Source organism: Parus major, chromosome 18 (genome assembly GCF_001522545.3).
Source record: "Parus major isolate Abel chromosome 18, Parus_major1.1, whole genome shotgun sequence".
Classification (NCBI taxonomy): Eukaryota; Metazoa; Chordata; class Aves; order Passeriformes; family Paridae; genus Parus; species Parus major.
In genome coordinates, this window is record NC_031786.1 from 613303 (window position 1) to 635730 (window position 22428).

The 22428-nt window shown below is 62.7% G+C and overlaps 3 protein-coding genes across 11 annotated transcripts in view; 1 reads left to right on the forward strand and 2 right to left on the reverse strand.

Moving 5' to 3' along the window:
• RBFOX3 (RNA binding fox-1 homolog 3) overlaps positions 1-4406 on the reverse strand; it is a 138450-nt gene extending 134044 nt beyond the window's left edge. For 4 of the 7 annotated variants that reach the window (XM_033518625.1, XM_015645674.3, XM_015645672.2 and 1 more), the window contains exon 1: positions 3209-3449. The gene's annotated coding sequence lies outside the window, so the exon portion shown is untranslated. Of the gene's footprint in view, positions 1-3208; positions 3453-4351 lie in introns of those variants that run through there. The other 3 variants (XM_015645671.3, XM_019008517.2, XM_019008518.2) reach the window with 3 other exon arrangements.
• On the forward strand, positions 4159-9797 carry CBX2 (chromobox 2). The gene is made up of 5 exons (XM_015645663.3): positions 4159-4234; positions 4337-4380; positions 4891-4956; positions 6413-6482; positions 6692-9797. The coding sequence occupies exons 1-5, from the start codon at positions 4163-4165 to the stop codon at positions 8012-8014; spliced, it is 1575 nt and encodes a 524-aa protein (XP_015501149.1). The 5' UTR covers positions 4159-4162; the 3' UTR covers positions 8015-9797.
• Positions 9798-12488: 2691 nt separating this feature from the next.
• Positions 12489-16668, reverse strand: CBX8 (chromobox 8). 3 transcript variants are annotated; one of them, XM_015645288.3, is made up of 5 exons: positions 16529-16667; positions 16145-16188; positions 15905-15970; positions 15740-15830; positions 12489-15576 (listed from the first exon to the last, which is right to left on the reverse strand). In XM_015645288.3, exons 1-5 carry the CDS (start codon positions 16595-16597, stop codon positions 14752-14754), a joined length of 1095 nt encoding a protein of 364 aa, XP_015500774.1. In that variant the 5' UTR covers positions 16598-16667; the 3' UTR covers positions 12489-14751. The 3 variants fall into 3 exon arrangements, with proteins under 3 accessions (XP_015500774.1, XP_015500775.1, XP_033374651.1); XM_015645289.3 differs by having other exon boundaries at positions 15740-15806; positions 16529-16666; XM_033518760.1 differs by lacking the exons at positions 15740-15830; positions 15905-15970; positions 16145-16188 and having other exon boundaries at positions 16529-16668.
• Positions 16669-22428: the final 5760 nt, after the last annotated feature.

A 22428-nucleotide genomic window follows, 5' to 3' on the forward strand; every position in this document is an offset into this window, starting at 1 on the left:
GCCGGCAGCCGAGGGCTCCCGAGCCGCGCTCAGCTCCCGGCGCGGGTGGGGGAAGCGGCTCCCGGTAAAGCCCCGGCCCGGACCATCTCCCCGAAGCCGCGGAGCCCGCCCAGCCCAGCAGTGCCCCGGTGCTCCCGGGGGAGGGATCTGCTCCTCGGTGCTGGGGGACAGAGCCCGGAACCGCCCGCGGCTGCCGCCGGGCCCGGGGCGCTCCCCGGCACCCACTGCGGCTCCACAAAGCGCAGGGATGCTCCAAGGGATGCTCCAAGGGATGCCCTGGAGACACACACCGAAATCCCAGGTGCCCTCCTGCCCCGACTCCGTGTCCCGGGCTGCCGAATGTTCCCAGGACAGAACAGATGAGACGGATCCTCCCCGCTGTGTGTGAGAGTTTTACCCCCCCAGACACACAGAACCTAAACCTGCTCCCCGGGAGCCATCTCTAACCCCGCCTCTCACAAGGAAAACCCAAACCCGTCGAATTTTCCGTGTCCTTTGAGCCTTTCCCAGCCCTTCCCGTGGCTCCTCACGCCTCGTTGGCAGTGTGGGACATTTTCGCCAAACATTCCCCGATGACAAAGGCCAAAGCCCAGCCTGGCCCTGCCCGGACACAGCCGCTGCCTGATCCCCGCGTCTCCTCCCGCCCTCCCATCCCCACGTAATTCATTCCCCACCGCCCCCCTCCCCGGGCTGGGGGTCAGGCAGCAGGGAGAGCCCCGCTGTGTATTGCATCCCAATTTGCCATGCATTTCCACACCATTTGCTTCCTTTTCTTTTTCCTGCGCTGGGAAGCTGCTCGCTGCCCAGGGGTCCCAACCACTCCGGGATGGGAACATAACAACAAACATCCAAGGACACGTATTTATTTATGGCACACGGTGTGCGGGGACACTGCTGCCTCCCCAAATGCCTGGTCTGGGGGTGGCTCGTGTCCCCCTGAGCGCCGCCCGGGCCCGCAGGACCCCGACACGACGCGGTTCCCCGGCCGCCCCATCCCGGGAGCTGCCGAGCCCCGGGCCCGGCCGCGGGAGCCAAATGAGATGCGGATCTCTGTGCTTCCATTGGCTGCTGCCTTGGGAAAAAGCAGCCAGATCTGCCCACAACAATCATGGCCACCATGGCCCGGCTGCTCCTGGGCTGGCCCCAGCCTCGCCCTCTCCAGTCGGGGACATCCCGCGCCCCTCGGGCACCCCCATCACCGCCGGGGCACCCCTGCAGTGCACCTGCTTTGGGGGGTGCAGTGCCAAAACAGAGCCCGGGGGAGCACCCACAGCCTTGGCCCCCACCCTGCACATACCGGGCCAGGGCTCCGTGCTCAGCAGCCCCCAGAACGCGGCCCTCGCTCAGCCTGACAGGATGGGCAGAAAGCACAGAGCCCCAGCAGCTCAGGGTGACCTGAACTAGTTCCCAGTAAACCCCTGGGTGTAGAACACGGATTTCCAGTCCAGGGAGCAGCAAAGCCCTTTTCCCCTTAACAGCCAAAGGGGACTCAGTTCCCCTTCCCTCGACACCAAACCCTCACTTGAGGCTGCCTTCAGGCTGTGCTGTGCCTCTGGCCCCTGCTCGAGACATAACACAGGACACACAGCATTCCTGGGATTCTGGTAGACTTGGGGAAAGCTACAAAATCATGTTCCATCAATTAGTTCAGGGGTCTGACTCTCGGTCTTAAGATGCTGATGGTTTTCATGGTGATTGGTGAATTTATTGGCCCCCACCAATTGGCCCCATCACTTTGCCTGGTGGGAGTGTGGGGCCAAGTTATTCAGTGTGTGCTCCTGAGTTTCTCCAGAAACGTGAAGTCCCTGTTGGGGATGGGAAGCACTAAATTAATAAATTAATAAATTAATAAATTAATATATTAGTAAATTAATATATTAGTAAATTAGTAAATTAATAAAGTGATGAAGTACTATATTAATAAATCAATAAATTAATAATGTAATATGTTAAAAATTTAATAAATTAATATATTAACATATTAATATATTAATGAATTAATAAATTAATAAATTAATTTAGAAGGCACTCACAGGTGGAGCCACAGCTTTGGCAGCAGCAAGGGGGCATCTTGTCCTATCCCAGTCAGAAGCCCCATCTGGGGCAGCCCCTGTGGGGGTGACCAGCAATGCCCAGGGAAGCTCCAGGGCTGGGATGGTCTTCTCTGGCTGACCAAGCAGGAACAGGACACCCCAGAAGCCCTGGGGATACCCCACTCTGCCAGGGGTAAAAAGCTTGGAGCCCACGGCAGCCCAGGGACCGCCCAGGACCAGCCCAGGGAGCAGCACAGTCCTTTTCACCCTCAGTGGGAACAGGACATGTGGAATGGAGGCTGAGCGGCATTAGGGGTCATCCAGAGCCCTCACAAGGGACCAGGACAATGCTGATGGCACAGCCCCACAAACGCCGTGGTCTCTAAAGAGACACGAGTGTCAAGGGCTGCTCCCAGTTCTGACCCCCAGCCCCTCTCCAGCTCAGCAGGGAGCAGATGGAGCCTCTCCTCTCACATGGCCCTCCCTTCCCGGCCCCGGGAGCAGCGACCTAGCCCTGCGTCCTCATGGGGAGCACAGGAACAACAGCGCTGAGGGGCGGCCGGGGAGCTCACCCAGCACCACCCAAATCAGGGCTCGTTCCCAACACGGCTCATCTCTCAGAGCCGAATCCCTGCAGCCAGGAGAGCCCCACCATTGGATCCTCATCCCTTGGGCTGCAGCCACACCGCCGGGATGCCGGGATGTGTGCGCGGCTCAGCACACAGCGATGGGAGGTCACACAGGGGTTTTGCTAAAATCTAAGAGGTGTCGCACACAAAGAGCGGAGCTGGCAGAAGGTAAATGAACTCAAACAAAAAGTGCGGCGCTGTGTTACAATTCTGTGTCACCTTCGGCTAAAAAAATGCTCCTACAGCTCTTCTCCTCAGCGAACGGCCACGGTAATTGCCAAAGAAAACAATGAAAGGTGACAGCACCCGACCCAGGACAAGCCCCTGGCATGGACCCAGCACCCCCGGCACGTCCACATCCCGCAGCGTCCGAGTCAGTCCCGCTCCCTGAGGAAACGTCCAGTTCCTCATTCCCGCATCCAGAGGGTCCCCCGTGGTGACATTGCCCCCGCAGCGGGGACAGCCCAACGCGCCCGCTGCCGCTCCAAAGGCTTTCCTAAACCCGGCATCGCTAAACCCGGCATCGCTAAACCCGGCATCGCTTACCGGAGACGGCAGTGCCCGGGGTGCGGGCGAGGCCCCACGCAGGACACCCCATGACCCCTCCGGCTCCCGCTCAGTCCCTGCGCGCCGCGGGCACCCAGGCGCCGGGGCGACGGCAATTCATATCCCTGCGGCTCCCGCACGGTTAACAGCGGGCTCCGGGCCCGCCGAGGAGAACTCCCTGAGGTGCTGACTCATCTTCTTCCATGCCTGTAAAGCACCATATTTCATCCTTCCACGCCCACAGCGCACAACCGCCGTGCAGCAGCTCCTCGCGCAGCCCCGCACGGTGCGCGCGGTGCCGCCGCACCCCCGGCAGCGCGGCTCGGGAGGGACCGTGGGCCGGGCGGGACCGAGCTGCGAGCCGGCACCGCGCGAGGGTCGCAAACGGCCCACCCCCCTGGGAAATCTTTTATTCTCTCATAATCAACTGTTTTAGAATTAAAACGTGCCGGTGCTGCTGCCGCCTGTTCCCTCCCTGCGGGGACCGGCGCTGGCTGCCCCAGCCCCAGGGTGCTTTGTCCCCAGGAGGGACCCCGGGCGGGGGACTCGGAGCCCGGGTCCTCGCAGCAGGAAACCCTCGCGGGGTCGGAGCGGGGGGGATCCCCCGCGGGGCCGGCCGGGGAAGCCCCCTGCGCTGCCCGGGGAAACAAAGCCCCGGGCAGGGCCACCCCATTGTCCCCGCTCCGGCCGGGCAGCGGCCGCCCCCGCGCGGGAGGAAGAGGAGGGGTCGCACACAGACAATGCCTCCCCCCACCCCCCACGCCGGATCGCCCCGCCCCCTGCTCCCCATTGGCCGGCGGGGAATTTGGGGACCCCCTCCCGCCCCTCCGCCGTATTGTGCCGGGGGGCGCGCGTGGATCTGGGGGGGTCGGAGCGCGCGCGGCCGCCGTCGGGGGCGCGCCCGGGGGCTCCCCTTGTGTGTGAGTGCGCGGGGGTGTGCGCGGGGCCGGGGCCATGGAGGAGCTGAGCAGCGTGGGAGAGCAGGTCTTCGCCGCCGAGTGCATCCTCAGCAAGCGGCTCCGCAAGGTGGGACCCGCCGGCCCCGCGGCCCCGCAGCCCCCGCGCCCCTCCGCGCCCCTCCGCGCCCCCGGCCGCCGCTAACGCGCCTCTCCCCGTCTCTCTCCGCAGGGCAAGCTGGAGTACCTGGTCAAGTGGCGAGGCTGGTCCTCCAAGTGAGCGGGGCGGTGCGGGGCGGTGCGGGGCGCGGTGCGGATCGCGGAACCATGCGGTGCGGAGCGGGGCGCGGTGCGGGGCGCGGGTACCGCCCGCCCGGCCGCTTTTGTTTGGGTCGTGCCGCTCCTTTTGTTTACAAATAAGCGCGGCCGCGGTCGGGCCCTCCCCGCCACCGCGTGGGGCTCCGCTCCCCCCCACCCGGGTCGGTCCAACCCCCCCTGGAGTCGCCGCTCCCCCCCGGCTGTGCCGGCCCCGCGCCCGCTCTGCTGAAACCGGAGCTCCCCCGGGATGCGCGGGGCTCGCCTCGCCCCGCGGCGGCGCGGCCGCCCCCTTCCCGATCTCCCTCCCCCGGCCCCTCTCCCCTGCCCGCCCCCCGGCTGCGCCGGCCCCCGGTACGGCCATGCCCCGCTCCGTGCCAGGCCCGGCTGCGCTCGGGTGAAGCCCCCGGGGCCGGAGCGGCGCGGGGAGCCCGAGCCCTGCTCTCACCCGCTCCGCGTCCTCTGTTGCAGGCACAACAGCTGGGAGCCTGAGGAGAACATCCTGGACCCTCGGCTGCTCCTGGCTTTCCAAAAGAAGTGAGCAAACTCTAAATATTTCTAAGCAAACTGTAAAGTCAATTAACTTCTAATTGGCTGCTCGCGTGGTGGAAGTTGTTGGAAACGACAGCCTGGAGCCGGCGGGGCCCTTTGTGGCCGGGCCCTTTTGTTTGTCCCCGGAGTCACGGTTCAGGTGTACCTGGAGCAGCTCTGCCCTGGCCAGCCCGGCACAGACCTGGGGCTCCCGCTCCCCATCCTGGGCTTGGGGACCTCGGCTGTGCTTGGCCACAGAGCCCTGGGGGGAGATGGTGCCTGGGCTTGTGGGGCATTGAAGCAAACTTGTGGAGGGTGAAGCTCTGGGAGGGTGAGGGAAATAATATCTGGGTGAGAATATTATAGAGTGGTTTGGATCAGGAGGGATCTTAATGCTCTTCCTGATCCACCCCATCATTTCCACTATCCCAGGCTGCTGCAAGTCCTGTCCAGCCTGGCCTTAGATACTGCCATGGATGGGGCAGCCACAGCTTCTTTGGGCAGCCTGTGCCAGGGCCTCACCACCCTCACAGGGAAGATTTTCTTCTTAATACCCCATCTAACCTTGCCCTCAGGCAGTTGGAAGCCATTTCCTGTGTCCTGTTGCTCCAGGCTCTTGTCCAAAGTCCCTCTCCAGCTATCTCAGAGCCTCTTTAAGTCCTGGAAGATGCTCTGGAGTCTCCCTAGAGCCTTCTCCAGGCTGAACAACCTGGATGGCAGAACAAAATGGTCTCTGTCCTCTGTCAGGTCCATGGCTCCTGCCCAGAGCTGGGCTGAGAACAGCAATTGTTCCACAGCCACTGCACCCCAGGAATCACTCATGGAGCGCAGGGATAGCCAGCTGGCTGTGGCAGACATAGTGCTGCCAAGTATTTTGACTTCATAATAAGAAAAGCATTAAAGTTTATGATAGGATACAATTATAAGTGGTTTCTGGATCCATTTTTTCTCAAGAATAGGATCTGGTGTTGAGTGCAGGATGGTGTTTAATCAGCTGTGTTCCATCTAAACACCATCCCAGGAAACATGTACAGTGACCTGAAACATCCCTGAACTCCAGCCTGGGCCACCATGGCTGGACCAGGAGTGCAGGAGAGCTGGAAGGAGTCCAGCAGAGGAGGGGACTCACTGAGCTCCCAGGAAATGCATTTGCTTTTCCCACTCAGCGTGGAAGCTCAGCAAAGCAGAGGCATAAGCAAAGCAAGGCTTAGCAGGGCTGGGGGCAGATCCTTCCCTTTGCCTGATCCCCTTGTGCCAGAAAAATGGCAAATCTTGCCAAGAATTGGAAAAGGCACAGGTTTAGGATGGGTAACACGGTGTGGTCCATTGCTGACTGCTGGAAGCTGCAGGGATGTAGCTGATGCACACAGGGATGCTCTCCTGTCACTACCTGGCTGCCTCAGTTCCCCCAGACGTTTTTTATTTCCCTATAAACATTGTCCTGAACCCTTGTTTTCTCCAGGGAACAAGAAAAAGAAGTGCAGAATCGGAAGAGGGGCAAGAGGCCCCGGGGCAGGCCCAGGAAGAACGTGGTGAGTCCCAGCAGTGCTGGGAGCTGTGACAGCTCTGGGGGGCTCTGGGGCTGGGGGTGGCCTCGAGCACACAACTCATCCCATCAGCTGATGGATCCCTGAGGATCAGCTACACGGAGAGAGAACCAGGCCACCCTGCAGGGTTTGTAATGCCCATGAGTGTTCCTCGGTCACTGCCGTTAACTCTCGCTGTCTCTGCTGCTTTGCAGGAACCAGAGATGCCTGCGAAAACAAAGTCGAGTAGCTCCTCTTCCTCCACATCCTCCTCTTCCTCCTCCTCTGAGGAAGAGGATGAGAGTGATCTGGAAGCGAAGAGAGGTCCCCGCAGCAGAGAGACGCACCCGGTGCCGCAGAAGAAAGCTCAGATCCTGGTGGCCAAGCCCGACATGAAAGACGCTTCCAGGAAGAAGCGTGGGCGGAAACCTCTTCCCCCAGAGCAGAAAGCGGCTCGAAGGACCGTGAACCTGACAAAGGTGCTGAAAACGTCCAGGAAGGAGGTGGGGGGCAGTGCCAAGCTGCTGGGGAAGCTGCAGCCGCAGCACAGCACGCAGGGCTCGGGACTGGCTATGCTGAAGGATCCCCCGGGCACCTTGGCTGGGCTCAGCTCAGGGGGGTCGGCAGTGGAAAACCTGCCCAACATGATGAAGAGCGGCTCGGCGAGCCCCAGCCAGGCCATCAGCTGGCAGAGCTCCATCGTGCACTACATGAACAGGATGTCCCAAAGCCAGAGCGCGGCCGAGAGCTCGGCCCTGGGCAGGCTGGCGCTGAAGGCACAGGCGGCCAGTAAGGGCAGCTTGGGGCTGGACTTGAAAATGAGGAGCCAGAAAGGCTCTGGGGAGCTGGGGCTGAACGTGCAGGGACCCAAAACTGCAAAGGCTTCCGGCAGCAGCGCCGGAGGGGACCAGAAATCGGGGTTTGCTGCCGGAGGCCAGATGCTGCCCAACGGCAGCAAGACGCCGTCGAGCTCATCTGGGGCTGGCATCCAGCCAGCCTCCAGCCAGGAGCTGAACCTGCAGGCTCTGAACCTGCAGAGTGTCAAAAACGGGCCGAGCACGGCCAGCGGGAGCAGCGTCCCCCGGCACCTCTGCGGCTCCCTGGCCAAGGGCCCCGCCGGCGGCACGGCCAGCGCGGGTGCCAAGGGCGGTGCCGCAGGGCCCGGGCTGAACGCTGCCACGCTCCCAGGGGGGGACGGTGGCAAGAGCAAGAAGCAGACACAGCGGGCAGGTGACAGGGACTCGGCCAAAGGGGGCTCAGCTGGCGCTCAAGAGGGACACGCAGAGAGCCGCAAACCCTCCGCCCTGTCGGAAGCGAGCACGGGCGAGGACACCAGCTCGGATTCGGACCGGGATTCAGCTTCCCTCCCGGGTGCGGCTCAGAACATGTCTGTGTCCATCCAGACCAGCCAGGACTGGAAGCCCACCCGCAGCCTGATTGAGCACGTCTTTGTCACCGATGTCACCGCTAACCTGATCACAGTGACTGTCAAGGAGTCCCCCACCAGCGTTGGGTTTTTCAACCTGCGGCAATACTGAGCCCAGGAGCGTGAGAGGAGGGAGAGGGTCCTCCAGCCTCGCCCTCACCTTTGCCCAGTTTTTCCATCGGGTTTTTTTTTCTTCAAGTGAACGTGGAGCCCTCGTGAGACCTGCTGGAACTCGTGTCTGGAAAGGCTGGACAAATAGCGCAGTGAAACCCGCTCCAAACTGCCAGCCTGGATTTCCTCCAGGGCTTCTCTCCATCCTCTTGTGGAGCCGTGCCCCGTGCGGGGGTGGTCGATGCCGTTCTCGGGGCGCGGGGGCACCGGTGCTGCCGGGGGTGTCAGGCTGGCCAGTTTGGAGCCAGGATTCACTGCCCACAGCTCTGTTTGCTTTGAGACCCAGGGTCTGCAGCTCAGTGGCCACAGGGAGGTGTGGAGCTGCCACGGGACAGTCACACCTGGGAGAGGACTGGGAGATTCTCTCCTGGGCTTCCTGTGGATCTGTCTATGAGCCACGGGGAACTGCAAGTCAATCCAAATGAGGCAGCTGCTGCTCCCAGCCCTCGAGGCTGTGGGGGTGCAGTTGTTTTTGGGGGTTTTTCAGGGTATGCTCAGCCCAGCCACCCCCCTGGGCAAGGTCATTTCCAATGATGGGAAACCCACAACGTTTCTGTTGGGGTTTCCAGCTGATAGGGAAATATTGTTTACATTTTTTCTTAAGGGATTTTTTTTTTCTTTCATGAGGGAGGGAAATAACCCCAGTCTATGACAGGTTGAGTCCTGGGTGCCACCAACAGAACAGGTGGCAGAGGTGCTTTTTTGGAGGGTGTCTCCTTTCTGCTGGAGGAAAGTCCTGCCTTGAGAGCCAGCAAGATCCACCAGCTCCTCTGCAGTGCCTTGACTTCCAGAGGAACGTGAATTTCTGGGCAGCCCAGGGAGCCCCCACACCACTCCTCTGCCTCATCCTGGCATTGCCAGCACCTCCACCTCCTGCTCAGCAGGTTCCAGGCACCCATAGAGACCGAGCTGGGGGATATTTTTCAAGCCTTGCAGAACATGTGAACCCTCCCAGCAGCAGGTGGGTTGGTGCTGGGACTGCCAGGACAGCCAGGACTGCTGCTCCCTGGGTTAGACTCATGCTGACCATCATGGCTCTCTCCAGAATGCTCAGAGGCTGGTCAAGGCCACCTGCATAGGTGGTCAGGAGTGGTGGGAAAGGAGAGGAGAGAAGAGGGAGAAGGGCTAAGGCCGGTGGGCTCCTCAAGCTGCTGTTCCCCAAGGAACCAGAGCACTTGGGCAGCTGCTCACTTTTCCCTGGCTGTCCCAGCAGCTGGGGTGCTCCTTCTGGCTTCTAATTGCACCCAGTAATGGCTTTTCCACTGCAGTGTTTTCCCTACTGCAGATTTCTCCTACAAGCCAAAATTAGCAGCAGTTCAGGCAGAGTTTAGTAGCGTTTGAGGTCATTTTAGTTCTGTTGATGCTGAGTGCTTTTGTTGGAGGTGATGAACAGCCGGCGGCCGCCTCCTGCCCTGTGTGGGTCAGATGTCCCTCTGCCTAGGGGTCACCAGGTGACCAACCTGGCAGCAGGGAACGCATTTCCCTTGGCCCCAGGCAGGGCCACTCACAGCCTCTTCATTCACAGGAGTGTGGATGCGTGGACCAAACTGGGGGTACAGGAACTTGGGACCCCCTGACGCAGCAGCCCCCCATGGTCACGGCTGCTGCCAGCGGGGTCGTTCTCAGGTGATGCCAAAATGCCACGGCCTGTGCGGTTTTACCTTCTGCTGTAACTTTGCCAAACGAGCTCCAAGGAAGCCCTGGCCCGTGTCAGCAGGCAGCAGAGCCCCGGGCACGGCCTGTGCTGTGCTCCTGTGCTGGGGGTGCGAGGGCTTTGGGGGAAGAATCAGGAATCTGGGAGCACAGGGGTGAGGCTCTCACCCACACACCAAATGTTTGCTGTTTGGCCTTTGCAAATCCAAACTGATCAACCATGTGCCTTTTGGACCGTCCTTATCTCAGCCTTGTCTGTGACACCGGTCCCACGACAGGTTTGTGCCTATGCAAAGCAGGGTGGTCACAGGGTCTTGGGGACAGCGATGGGGAGAGGTGCCTGGTCCCAGTGGGACACTCAGCAGAGCCCTGCTGAGCAATGTCCCCAGAGGGGAAGCTGGCCTGGCAGGGATGCTCTTGTCTGCAGCAATAGGATGCGTGGATTGGTTTCTCCAATCTTTCTGAAGAGGCTCCAAGGAGGAGCCCACAGGGCAGGGCAGGAGATGAGCTGTGGCAGCAGGTGGAGCTGCTCCCTCCAGAGCCACTCTCTCAGCTCCCACGGGTTTCTCCATGCGGGGCCTGGCTCCTGCCTCCTGCTTGGGCAAAGGGGACAGGTATCCCAGGCAGTCCCCTCCATCACCCTCCCTTCCCAGGCGTGTCCCCTCCGGCAGCACAGGACTCTCACCACTTGCTATTGTGCCTTTTGCTCACCAGCTGGTTCAATTCCAAAGGTCTAACGATGGTGAAAATGATAATCCAGGGTTTTTTGTCTGGCCATCTCACCCTACATTTCTTCCCCAGCCCCTTTCTCATTTGATGTTCTGGGATCTTGGCTCTCCCAGCAGCGCTGGGGGGTTGAGTGCATGGTTCCCACTGGGGTTTGCCTCCCAAAGACACATCCTGTGAGGAATTTACTGGAATCTTTGGTGGACAGGGGTTGGAAGACCCCTGGCTGGTGCAGACCCTGGTTATGTACCATTAGGATTCAACCTTTTATTTTATTTTATTTTTTTTTTGAGTTTGCTGCTATGGGTTGGCATGTTCAGCCGGGCGTCAGACAGGCAATTAAAGGTTTGTCACTCGTCATTTTCTAAGGGGTTTCCGATGTGGAAAGTCCTGCGGTATTTGTATAGTGAATGGATATTTTCCCCAGGCATAATCTGGTTAAGCATCCTTGTTGTTTTCCATTGGACTGGAAGAGGTGGCCGATTCAGCCATCATCCCGAGAAAGTGAGTCTATTTTTATATATATATTTTGTACCAAAAAAACCCAGGAGTACACGGAGGGATGGAGATTAGTTTAGGGGTTTGGTTTGTGTTGTGATTCTGAGCTGCGTGTGAAGGGCTCCAGCTCCAGGAGAAAGGTTTTGCTGACAGAAATTTGAGACAGGTGAAAACAAACAATTGTTCTTGTAGCTTGTGCCAGTCACTGCTCTGATTTGTACGTTTTAATTAAAGAGAGAGCCAAATCGCTCCTGTATGACACTTATAATTGCTTTAAACTGCAGCTGTTTGTTTGCTTTTATTTTCTGAGAACAAAAGTCGGGGATGTTATTGCCCTGGGAAAGCACGAGTGCTATGGGAGCAGGACCAGCTCCCCACCAGCACCCCGGTCCCTCCCGGCCCCTCGCTCGCATTCCTTGTGCAGTTTTCCTGTGTTCCTGGACACTCACGCTAGTGTAGCCCCCCAGCTCTAGGCTGCTTTTAATTTATTTGCAGGAAAACACGAGGAGACGGCTACGTCGGGTGGGGGGTTTTGTACGACTTTTCCACACTTCTTTTTTTAGCATATCAATAAATATTTTTTTAAACTTTTCAGCCTTATGTGGTCAGTGCTCCGGGAGAGCTCCGGTCCCCCCTCCCTGCCCCCGGCACCGCCCGGAGCCGCCCCGCTCTCCGTGTTCCGGGCGGGGGCCGCGGCGGGGTCCCGGGATGTGCGAGGCTGGAAGCGGAGCCGGGGAAGCGGAGCCGGGGAAGCGGAGCCGGGAGACCCCCAGCGCTTTCCCCCCGAGGGTCCCCTCCGTGCTCCGCTGGGGCTGGAGCTGCCGGTGCACGGCGGCCGGAGCTCGGGTGTCTCTGCCCGCACCGGCGGCCCCGGGCCGGGCCCCGCTCCTGCGGAGGGCGCTGCGGGGCCGCGGGAGCTGCGGGAGGCGGCCCCGGGCGCTGCCGTCGGTGCTGCCGTCGAGCCCCGGCAGCCGAGCGCCCCCGGGCCGGCCCCAGCCCCCGTGTGAACGGGGCCCCCCCGCCGGGCCGGCGGAGAAAGGAGCCTTTGTGCGGCCGCTCCCGCCGCTCCTCCCGGCGCTGGCAGCTCCCGCGGCGCGGGGTCCGCGCCCCACCCGCCCGAGCAGAAAAAGGAGGTTAATGAGGACACGGCTTAAAAAAAAACCCGTGGAGCCCCCCAGCCCCGCCCGCCCGCCTGCACACAAAGGCCGCGCTGGACGGGCGGGGGCCGCCGCGCCCCGAGCCGCCCCGTCGGAAGGGCGGAGCGCCGGGCCCGGCCCGGTACCGGGGAGGCGCCGATCTCCGGAGCGGAGCCGCTCACTGCGGCCGCCACCGCCCCCTCAGGACACCCCGGGACCCCCGGGGGGGGCGCCCAGACCGGCGGCATCTGCGGCCGGGGAGCCTCCGCCTCCCGTCGGGACCCGGCCCCAGCCCCGCACGGCCGCGGCTGGCGAGGGAAGGGGCGGCAGGACCACCCACCCCGCACAGCCCCCGATGCTCCCGGGCACCCCAGCGCCACAAAGGGAAGCCAGACACGTTTCTATTTACAAAGTATATATTTAAACTGACATAAAAAGCAGGTCTCATATGGACATTCACGGCTGGCAGAAGACACGTAGTTAAGCTTCACTTCTGAGACTGAGATTTAGCCAAATCGCTTCTGTACAAGTCTTAGATTTAAATAATTCACACGCACACGCCCGCACACACACACACACGCAGGGTACACGTCGCTATGTACAGACACACAGGTACACCCACAGGTACGGTTTGCTCCAGGTGCGTGTCGGACACACGGACACGGGGCCGGAGCGAAGCCCCAGCGGGGCGGGAGCGGCTCCGGGCTCTTCGCAAAGGGAACGATCCTCCGGCCTCGGTGGCTACAGGAGCACAAACAGCTCAAACCCCCTCCTCATCCTCCAACAACTCCCGGTCCCCGTGTCAGCACCGGAACCGACACACCAGCTCTTCGTACAAACCAAGTTAAAAATCTCAATTTTACAAAATGTCCTAAAAACAAAAACAAAACAAACTGGGAACTGTCAGACACGATGGCTCCCTTTGCACAGCCTATCCAGCATCCTGCCAGGCACCTCACAGGTCCCAAAAGGAGGATGGGGAAGGGAACTGGGCAAGGTGAGGCTACCAAAGCAGAGATGCCCCTTGCCCAGCCCCTTCCCTCAGCCCTTGGGGGCCTTGAGGATCTCAGGGACGGGGGCTCTGGCTCAGTCCCAGCCCTCAGGCACTGCCGGGCTTGTGCTTGCCATGTGCCCGATGGGCAGAGCAAGGTGTGAGGACAGGGCCACCTGCTCCACCTCGGCCGAGCCACAGCCGGGCCCAGGGCCCTCCCTGGCGGGCGGTGGCCGAGCTGGGGGAGCAGCGGAGCGGGGGCACCCCCAGACCCTGGGAAACCGCTGCACCTCGTCCAGAGCCCCGAGACCCTCCCTACCCCTGCCAGGGAGGAATCTCAGCTCTGGATCCCAGCCCTGGGAGGAATCCCACAGGCAAATCCAGCACAAAATCCACCCGAGGCGGCGGGACTGCTCCGCACAGGAATATTTTGCCTCTTGGCTATTGTTTAACCAGCGTAAGGAAAGGGAAATATTTATTGTCTCTGAATGCATAAAGGTGACCCTGGGAATTGTCAGGGATGTGGATATTACAAAACACTTTATCAGGAGTCTTCCAACAGTCCACAGTGAAGTAAACTGTGATTGGGAATAAAAATAATAATAACCCACCTTCTGTAGCAGAATAAAGTAACTAAATATGGGCAGTGAGATGCTCCCTCCCCAACCTCTCTGGCATTTCAGGAATGTAAACAGAGGGGGGTTTTGTTGGGGTTTTTTGTTTTTGGTGGGTGGGGGAACAGAATCAAGCGACCAGACAAAATGAAAACAGATATACTCAGCTCAGTCCCATCTCCCACAACTGCTACGACAACTCTATTAAAGTGCATTTCAGTATCACCCCTCAGGAACCTTACACACACAAACTCCTCTCCTCCGCAAGAAAAGGGAATTCAAGTTAATACTCCAACACTTTTAGCCTTTTTATGGATTTCTGCTTTTTCCCACCCCGACTTTGTTGCAACATAACTTTTTTTGTTAGACTGGAAACACCCCATCCCCAACAACACTGTGAATTCAAGTGCTCACGTCAACTGTCAAGGGCAACAGTTCTGGACACAGCACACTTGATTGTACAAGCAACACCTTAAATCACAATCAAGAAATCCGGGCACTTCGCCCTCCGAGGGGGCAACACGTCCCCCTCCACCATCCATAGCATCATATGAAAAATAATAGTTAAAAAAACCCAGCACATACTTAGCTATGAACACCGTTATGTACACCGGCTCCTGCGGCAGATGCGTGAACTCGTTAGTTCTCAGTTTTATTGTCCTTTCTAGGAGCAACTGAGCAGTCACTGTTGTCTCCATTTAAATAAAACAACTCAGAGTTGAAATATATATATAGATATATATATAAGCATTTTTTCTTAAATAACATATTTACATCTAATAGAAAATATAACTCTAGAGATAATCTTTCCAACAAAACGTAAGACGTGAAAAAAACAAAACAAAACAAAAGAATGAGTTAATGAATTTAGGACAGTTTCTAAATTCTCTCCAGGACCAAAAACAAAAGAAAAAAAATTTAAAAGCTTAAAAAAAATAAAAATAAAAGGAGCATTAAAAAAAAGAAAAAAAAAAAAGAAAAAAAGAGAGGCCCACCAAGCTCTACCAAGCTTTTGTTTGGATCTGACTGAAGAAAAACCCCAGCACCACCTCCACCAAACTCATCGCTTCTCCTTAAAGAATCCTTGGTCCGTGCTGCTCTCCTTGATGGTGACGGTCAAAAAGTTAGAGGTCACATCAGTTACCACCACCTTCTCCAGGTTGTTGAGAGAGGGGCTCCAGGACTCCTCCTCGGGGTCCCCCAGGATCCTGGAGACGGGGATCCTGGCGATGAGGGAGGGTCTCCCCGCCGGGCCCCCCACGCCGTCGCGGTACAGGCTGCCCACGGCCCCCGGGCTCACGGCGCCGTGCAGGAGCTTGGGCCCGCCGGGGTCCAGCCCCCCCTGCCCCTTGGGGTCCAGAAAGTCCGCACGGTGCTTGGCCAGGCGCGGGGGGAAGGTGTCGGCCCCCGCCTCGGCGCGGTTGGGGCCGGGCAGGGCGCCGGGCAGGTCGGGCTCCTGCCGCCGGGCCAGCTGGATCACGCTGTGTCCCGAGCCAAACTTGGCTGCCCCCGCCGCCGCCTCCTCCATCTTCCTGGCCTTCAGGTAGTCCCCCACCTTGTCCCCCGGGTCCCCCAGTTTCCTCTTGGAGGCATCCAGAGTCTCCGCAAGGTCCTTGTAAAGCTCCTTCCTGGGCTTCGGGCCCCTCTTCTTGGGGGTCTCTCCGGGCTTCTCTTCCACGCGGATCACCCGGTCCCGGATGCCGTCAGCCTTGGGGGTGCTGCTGCTGGAGCTGCCCTGGGGGGCCAGGGCTATGTTTCTCAGTCCTTCCCTAGCCCGGGACGTGGAGCCCAGCTCCTGGGGGGACCTGCCAGGATACGGCACCCGGATCCCCCTGGAAGAGTCACTGCGGAATTCATAGGTTTTGGCTTTGGCTTTTGCCTGGGCCTGCAAAGAAGATAAATCACCCAGTGACTTTATTATCCTGCCATCCGGCTGTGTAATTGCAACTTACGAGAGGCCACCTTTGAGGGGAGCATCCTCCGAGGGGGCCGGAGAGAGACCCCTGCTCCAGCACGCAGCCCTCGCGCGCGGGCTCCGGCCTCCTTACCTTTAGCAGGAAGGTTTTGGGCTTGGGGCCTCGCTTTTTGGGCCCGTAAAGCTCCATTTCTCGCTCCCTAGAGGTGTTAAAAGAACCAAAGCTTCAATTCAGCATAGCTACAAGACAGCAACATATTTACAAGCGCAACTGCTACAGCTAGTAAAGGCCTTGTACCTCTCCTCGAAGGCTGCGAGCAGCCGGGCATCCAGGATGTTCTCCTCAGGTTCCCAAGTGCTGTACCTGGGGGGAGGCGGGACGGAGAGAGGGAACAGAATAAGAAGCCCGGAGAGGGAACAAGATAAATAAAATAAAAACCAGGGGCATAAAGGAGGAGGCACAAAGGGGGAGCAGTGTGTGCAGCCAGCATCCCCCCGGCCCCCGCTGCAGCCCCCCGCAGCCCCACGGGCGACTTACTTCTGCGACCAGCCCTTCCATTTGACCAGATATTCCATGCGGCCCTGCGGATGGGAAGCGAGGAAAATAAATATGCGTGGAGCGAGAACCGCGACCAAGCGCCCCGCAACAAAGGTCCCCCCGCAACGCCCCGAGCAGGGAGCGGAACACGGCCCGGGGGGGCAGTGGGGGGGATGCAACAATGAAAAATAACGCGGATTTACCGCACACACCCCCCCCGGGCGCGGATTTAACACCGCCCCCCCCCGGGCGCGGGGCGCGGAGGGCGGGAGCGGCGGAGCGGAGCCCGCCCCGCGGCGGGGGGAGGCAGAGCCGCCCCCAGCGGGCCGCGGCCGGGCTGCGGGGTGCCGGGGGCGCGGCGGGGCGGCGGCGGGAGGCACCTACTTTGCGGATGCGGCGCTTGAGCAGGGCCTCGGCCGCGAAGACGCGCTCCCCGACGGCCGAGAGCTCCATGTTTACGCGGCCGCTCGCAGCGCAGGGGCGGCCCCGGCGCAGCCCAGACCATAATACTCCGCCCGCTGACGTCACCGCGGCCCCCCCCCCCGCGCGCGCCGCGCCGGAGCCGGGTGGAACATTCCGCCCGCGCCGCATTGGCCCGGCCGAGCCCCGCCCCCCTGCGTGCCCCGCCCCCCTGCGCGCGCCGCCCCCCTGCGCGCGCCGCGTCCCGATGGGCCGGGGCGGGGCCTCGGGGCGCGCCCACTGCCCCGCCCATCTGGGCCACGCCCACCGGGCCACGCCCCGCTCGCGGGGACGGTCCCGGGAGCGCGGGAGGGGGCGCGGAGCACAAAGGGGACCCGCGGTACGGGCGAGGGGCGATGTGGGGCTCCGCGGCCCCGCGGACGGGCCGGATGGTTCCGCGGCACCCGCACCGTGCGGAATGGGGGGCTCCGAGGGCTGGCCCGCCTACCGGTGGTCGGACAAAGAGAGCGGAGGCAGGGGTGGGAGATCTCCCGCACGGACCGCCCGTCTCGGTAGCGGCGGAGCCCGCGGTGCTGCGGAGCCGTCCACGGACAGACGCGGTCGCGCGTGCCGCTCGGCGCCGCCGTCGCTGCGGGAAACGCGAATCCTTTCCGGCGACGCGGACACGACCGGCAGAACGGGGCACCGCGACCGCCGGTTTGGCGGTACCGGCGGCCCCCGGCTGCGGTGCCCGGGGGAGGAGAGGTGACCCGGGGGCAGCGGGGCGGCCCTACGCGGGATTCGGTCCATCTCCCGCATTATCTGTCAGCAAACTGACGTAGGAACGTGGTTGCATTGCGAGGCTGCCAGCCGGTACCGGGGAGGCTGCCAGCCGGTACCGGGGAGGCTCCCCATTCCAGGTCTGCCTCTCGCCCCTCGGCACGGCGTCGGGAGACATCACCTTCTCCCCGAGGCGGCCACGGAAGAACGAGTGGCGGGAAACCGGTGCAGCCTCTGGAGACAGAAGGTCCCACGCGACCGGTTCTCGCAAGTGGGCAGGGACACAATCCGCCCCGTCGGTGGGAGGCCCCGGGAGGACCGGGCAGCCCTTCAGCCCGGTCCACGGAGGGAAGCGGTTCCCGTGTCCATGGGCACTCCCCGAGTGGGAAGCGCAGCACCGTGTTGCGATGCTGAGTGGGCTCCTGCGGACCCTTTCACGACGGACAAGATCAGACGAAGCCTCTCGTGGATCTTTCCCTCCTGTCCCCACCTCGGTCTCCTCTCCGCTAAGGAGCTCGAAGCCGATGAGCAGCGGGTCTCGGCGGCCGCCACGTTCACGCGTGGGAAGCCCACGGCGGGAGAGGCCCTGGGGATCCGGCTGCGCCTGCCCCCCGGGGAATGAGACCACAGCCGCGTCGGGCCGGGGCCGGGGCTGGGGCTACGAGGCTCTTCCCCTTCCCCGGGACCGGAGGGCACCGGCGTTCTTCCCATCCCGAGGAGCGTTGTTTCCAGGGGATCCGGGCTGCCGCCGTGTCACCCGGGCGGACCGCGACCTCCAACGGCGGACACGGATGGGGCTTCGGGACCCCGCGGGGAGCGCCGACTGCTGGACCCCCACGGCTCCACGCGGGACGCAGGGGTCGTGTGTCGGCTCTCCGTGGGCAAATGCCTCCTCCCACCGCCCCCGGCTGAAGTGAAACCGCTCTCCCGGGAGGAGGCGGAAAATTCCCACTCCGCGGCTCCCGTGTACTCCCACACCACGCTTGAGACCCCGCGGCCACGGGAGCCGCCGCGACACGCGAGTTCTGCGTGGCGGGGCCGTGCCGGGGGGAAGCGCAAACTTCGCGGTCTCCCGGCCCCCGGCGAGCTTCGTCCCGGGAAGTTTTTCGTTAATGTCGAATTAATCGTTTTTAATTAACGCCTGTCGCGGGGCGACTCGTGATTTGGCGTGGACGCGGCTCACTGGACCGCGCTCCTGGGAAGGTGCTTAGAAGAGACGGACCCGGCGGCACCGGGCGCACGGCCCGGCGCGGTGCGCGAGGCTCTGGCTCGGATCCTGATCGTGTCCCCCTGGCACGACGGGTGCTGGCACAGTCGCTCGCACTCCCGTGGCCGTGGAGCTGCCGCAGCCCCGAGCAAATTGGAGTCTGGCCGGCACTTTGGCTGTCGGTGCCCTCAGTGCGCGTTGGAACCGCGGTTCCGAGGCCGTGCCGCCCGGTACCGGCGCCCCGCGAGAGCCCTGAGGGGCCGCGTAGCTCCCGACTGAGCAGCTGCCTTTGCCCCGCCGCCTGCGCGGAGCCCCGCGGCCACGCGTCCCAGGGGTACAGAGGGGAGAAGCTGAGGTTCCGCCTGCTTCCCACGAGGGCATCAGCGGAGAAACAGCTTCAGCCTCCCGCCGGAACCCACGCGGAAACCGCACGGGGCCGGAGCTGCGCCCCGGTTGAGGTGCAGGGGGGGCAGGGAGAAGGCGAGATGAAAACGAGAACGGAGCGGGGAAAGCAGCGCGGAGCGACCGCCGCCTCGGGGAACCGCCCGAAGCCCCCGCGAGTGGGTGAGCCGGGACCGCGGCTGCGGCCGCTCCTGGGGAAGGAAGGAGAAGTGGGACAGAGCTGCTCCAGCCGTGCGGGACGAGGCAGCGGCGGGCGGGAGCGTACCGGGGCAGTTCTTACCGCTGCCGAAGGGTAATCGGAGACCTCCGCACCTGCAGCCGGTGGCACCGGGGGCCCCTTCCACACAACCAATCCACCGGGAGCAGGAGCTGAGCGGGGCACCAGCAGCTTTCCACGCTCCCAGGGTCAACGGCAGGAGCTTCCTGGGCGCCCCATGGGCTCTCGGCCGGGTGGGGCCGCTCATCCCTGCGGCTCCCGTCACCCACACTGGCCCGGGGCCCTGTTCTGGGGTCCCGGGACTCGGAGCCGACAAGAGGACAGCTCCGCACCGGCAAGAGCGTGTGCTGCCGCGGCAAACGCCGTTTCCGCCCATTTGACCCCAAACCATCCTCTCGGCTGCGGGGTCTCCGCTCCTCCAGCCCGCACTTGTGCGATGAGCTCTTCGGGGCTCCGAGGGCTGCTGGGGAGCAGAGTGCCCGGCCCTCCCCTCGGTTCTCGCTGTGCGGGGGCTACCACGGCATCGAGTTTTGCAACGAAACCAAGGGGCTGGAGCCCCTCTCGGGGTCACGCGTGGCGGCGGCGGGGCGAGCGCGCGTGTCCGAGCGCGGCTGAGCCGGGAGAACGGAGCGGAGGGGCGGACCTGGCTCCAAACCAACCGCCGGCGCCATCGATCCCCGCATCGCAGCGGGACGGTTCCCCGCCACTCCCGTGTGCTCCGGTGGCCGTGCTTCAGAAGCCGCTGCGTCCCACGGCCACTCGCGTCGAGGACGACAGGATCCACCACAGCTCCCAGCCCGAGCCGGCCCGGTTCCCCCGGTGGCCGAGGATGCTGGTGCCCCTCACAGACCCCTTTATGCCACGGTCGCGCCCCAGAGCCAGTCCCGTCCCCATTTCCTGGACTATCCGAGCACGACCCCCACTCTGGGACTGCGGAGGGGATTAGGAGCAGGGCAAGTGCCCTCGGCAGAAAAAGGTTGCCCGCTCCCGACCGGGCTGACCCTGGGGTCCCCGGAGAGGCATCCTGCAGCCCGGGTACCGCCGCACAGGGCGGAGCGTGCCCCGGAGCCGCTTTCCACGCGAGCTCCCTGCTTGCGTGGACACTTCCCTGAACTCTCAGGGAGCTCAGCCTCGGATTCCCGGTCAGCCCAGCCGCCCGATTCGGCTGCGGGTTTCTCCGGGTTCGGTTCCGCTCCCGAGCCGTGCAGGAAAACTCTTCTTTTCCCCGGTAGCTGAATGGAGCCGGGAGCAGCATCGGCATTTCACTGCCCCGCTGACCCGTACCGGGCTGTGCCGCCGGTGGGGCGAGGACCCGGGACCCCTCGACACCGCCGGCTCACGGTTCTGTCCCAGCCTGGGGGCACAGCCCGGCCCCCGAGACGCTGCCTTTTCGTTTCCGAGCAGTTCGGGGACAACTGGGGCGACAGCGACCGGCTCCGACCTGCGGCACCGGTACCGTACAGTGCCGCCGGGGCTGCTGCCGGGTAACGCGGGGGTATCCGGTCCGGTGGGGGGAGATCTCGGGTGTGCCCATGCAGCGGCGACGCCGACAGTTCACAAGACCCCAGAAATTCCCGTGAGAGTAAGTTTTCGTGTCGAGGTGTTTGACATCGAATTCATGACGGGGCAGGGCTTCCCCGGCGGCTCCGGAGGCGACGTGGCGACGGGAGGCATCGTGTCCCCGTGGACACGGCTCAGGTCCGGCCGACGCCTGGGAGGGCACCGGATACGGTTGCTGCCGTTTCTCCGGGGACCGAAGGGGGCTGGCGGAGCCGCGGAGGGATCTCGGTGTGGACGGGCACAGAGGGAGCGAGAGGAACCCGTCTTCGGGGACTCTACCGAGCACTTGGGCAGAGGAACTTCTCTCCGCCCCTTCGATCGTTATTGCCCGGTTACTGAGGCTTTGGCCAGTCAGGGAACGACCGCCCCGGTGAGGTGCAGCTCAGCGCCCGTCCCGGTCGGGTCTCGCCGCCGCCCCGGGACCGAGCCGCGCATCCCCCCCGGGGCAGTCGGTACTGAGGACAGTGGCGGCCAAAGCCTTCTGATGCTCCACGGTCCCGCCCGGGAAGCGGCGGGCGCAGCCCGGCCTCGTCCCGACGGTGCCGCACGGAAACGCTGCACTTCCCGGTGCGTCCCCGCCGGCCCGGTGAATTCCAGGTGCTTTCCATAGGTGGCACCGTCCTCCTGGAAATGGCGGCTGCGGCCTCTGCGCAACCGGCGGCGTTCCCGCCACCCCAGGGGGGCACTGCCGCCCCCTCGGCCCCGCGCAACCCCCCCGCACCGCCGGTTCCGCCGGGCGGAGCGCCCGCAGGAGCCCCCGGGAGCTGTGCCAAGCCCCGGGGCGAAGCGCGGGGCTTTTTCCCTCTGCGGTCCCCTCGGTGGAGAGAAGTCGCCGTTCTTTCCCGGAGCACAGACCCACGAATGCTGGGGAGTCTCCCGCGGGAGAGGCCCACGCGTGTCCTGCAGCCATCGGTTCTTGGGGGCGGCGTGCCCTGAGCCCCCGCTCCGGCGAGACCGAAGGGCGGAATCCCCGCGCGGTTCCCTGCGGGGAGCGCCCACAAAGCGCCCCGACGGCAAAGCGCCCGCTCTCCGTTCTCCGGGCGGGCCGTCACATACCGGGAGCCTCTCGTCACCCCCGGCGCGGCACTTCCGCGGGTCGCCTCGAACCGCCCGGGCAGGGAAAGTGCCGCTCCCGGGGGCGGGGGACCGGGGGGCGTCGTTTATCGCCCGCTTCAGGCTCCGAGCGCTCCGCACAAAAGATCTTTTGTTCCCGGGGGCTCTGAATTTGCTCATTATTTGTAGGAACATAAACACGAACTGTTTGCGGACGGGGAGAGGGAAGAACCTGCTCGAATGCGGCGTGGGGCGAGGAAATGGGAATGTTCCCGGGGTATTCCTGCACCCCATCCAGTCGGCGCGTCCCCGTCCCGCCGGCTGCTGACCGCGCAAGGACGGCAGAAGGACGGGTCTGTCCCGGCAGCGGCCGAGGGAGTGTCACGAGTGGGCAGCGGCCACGCGAGGGCCCCGCCAGGGCGGGACAGAGCGCGGCCCAGCGGTCCCGGTGGCCACGGCCCCGCCTGGGGGGGAACTGAGCTGGGATGTGACAAATGAGACGAAATGCGAATCGAGCCGCCCGGGGCTGCCGCTCTCCCGTCTTTCAGCCAGTCCAGCTCTGTCCGGGCTCCCGCCCTGCCCGTCCCCGCCCGTCCCCACCGTCGCCACCCTCAGTCCCGCGACTCCGCTTTTAACAAAAGCAATTAGAGGTGAAGCGCTGCTCAT

Excerpts from the sequence above, each read along its gene's own strand:
- CBX2 (XM_015645663.3), top strand. The coding sequence starts at position 4,163 with ATGGAGGAGCTGAGCAGCGTGGGAGAGCAGGTCTTCGCCGCCGAGTGC. Across the intron at positions 4,957-6,412 it reads CTCCTGGCTTTCCAAAAGAA|GGAACAAGAAAAAGAAGTGC; the intron begins GTGAGCAAACTC and ends TGTTTTCTCCAG. Across the intron at positions 6,483-6,691 it reads GCAGGCCCAGGAAGAACGTG|GAACCAGAGATGCCTGCGAA; the intron begins GTGAGTCCCAGC and ends GCTGCTTTGCAG.
- CBX8 (XM_015645288.3), bottom strand. The coding sequence starts at position 16,597 with ATGGAGCTCTCGGCCGTCGGGGAGCGCGTCTTCGCGGCCGAGGCCCTG. Across the intron at positions 16,189-16,528 it reads TCAAGCGCCGCATCCGCAAA|GGCCGCATGGAATATCTGGT; the intron begins GTAGGTGCCTCC and ends TCCCATCCGCAG. Across the intron at positions 15,831-15,904 it reads CTCGCAGCCTTCGAGGAGAG|CTTTGGTTCTTTTAACACCT; the intron begins GTACAAGGCCTT and ends GCTGAATTGAAG.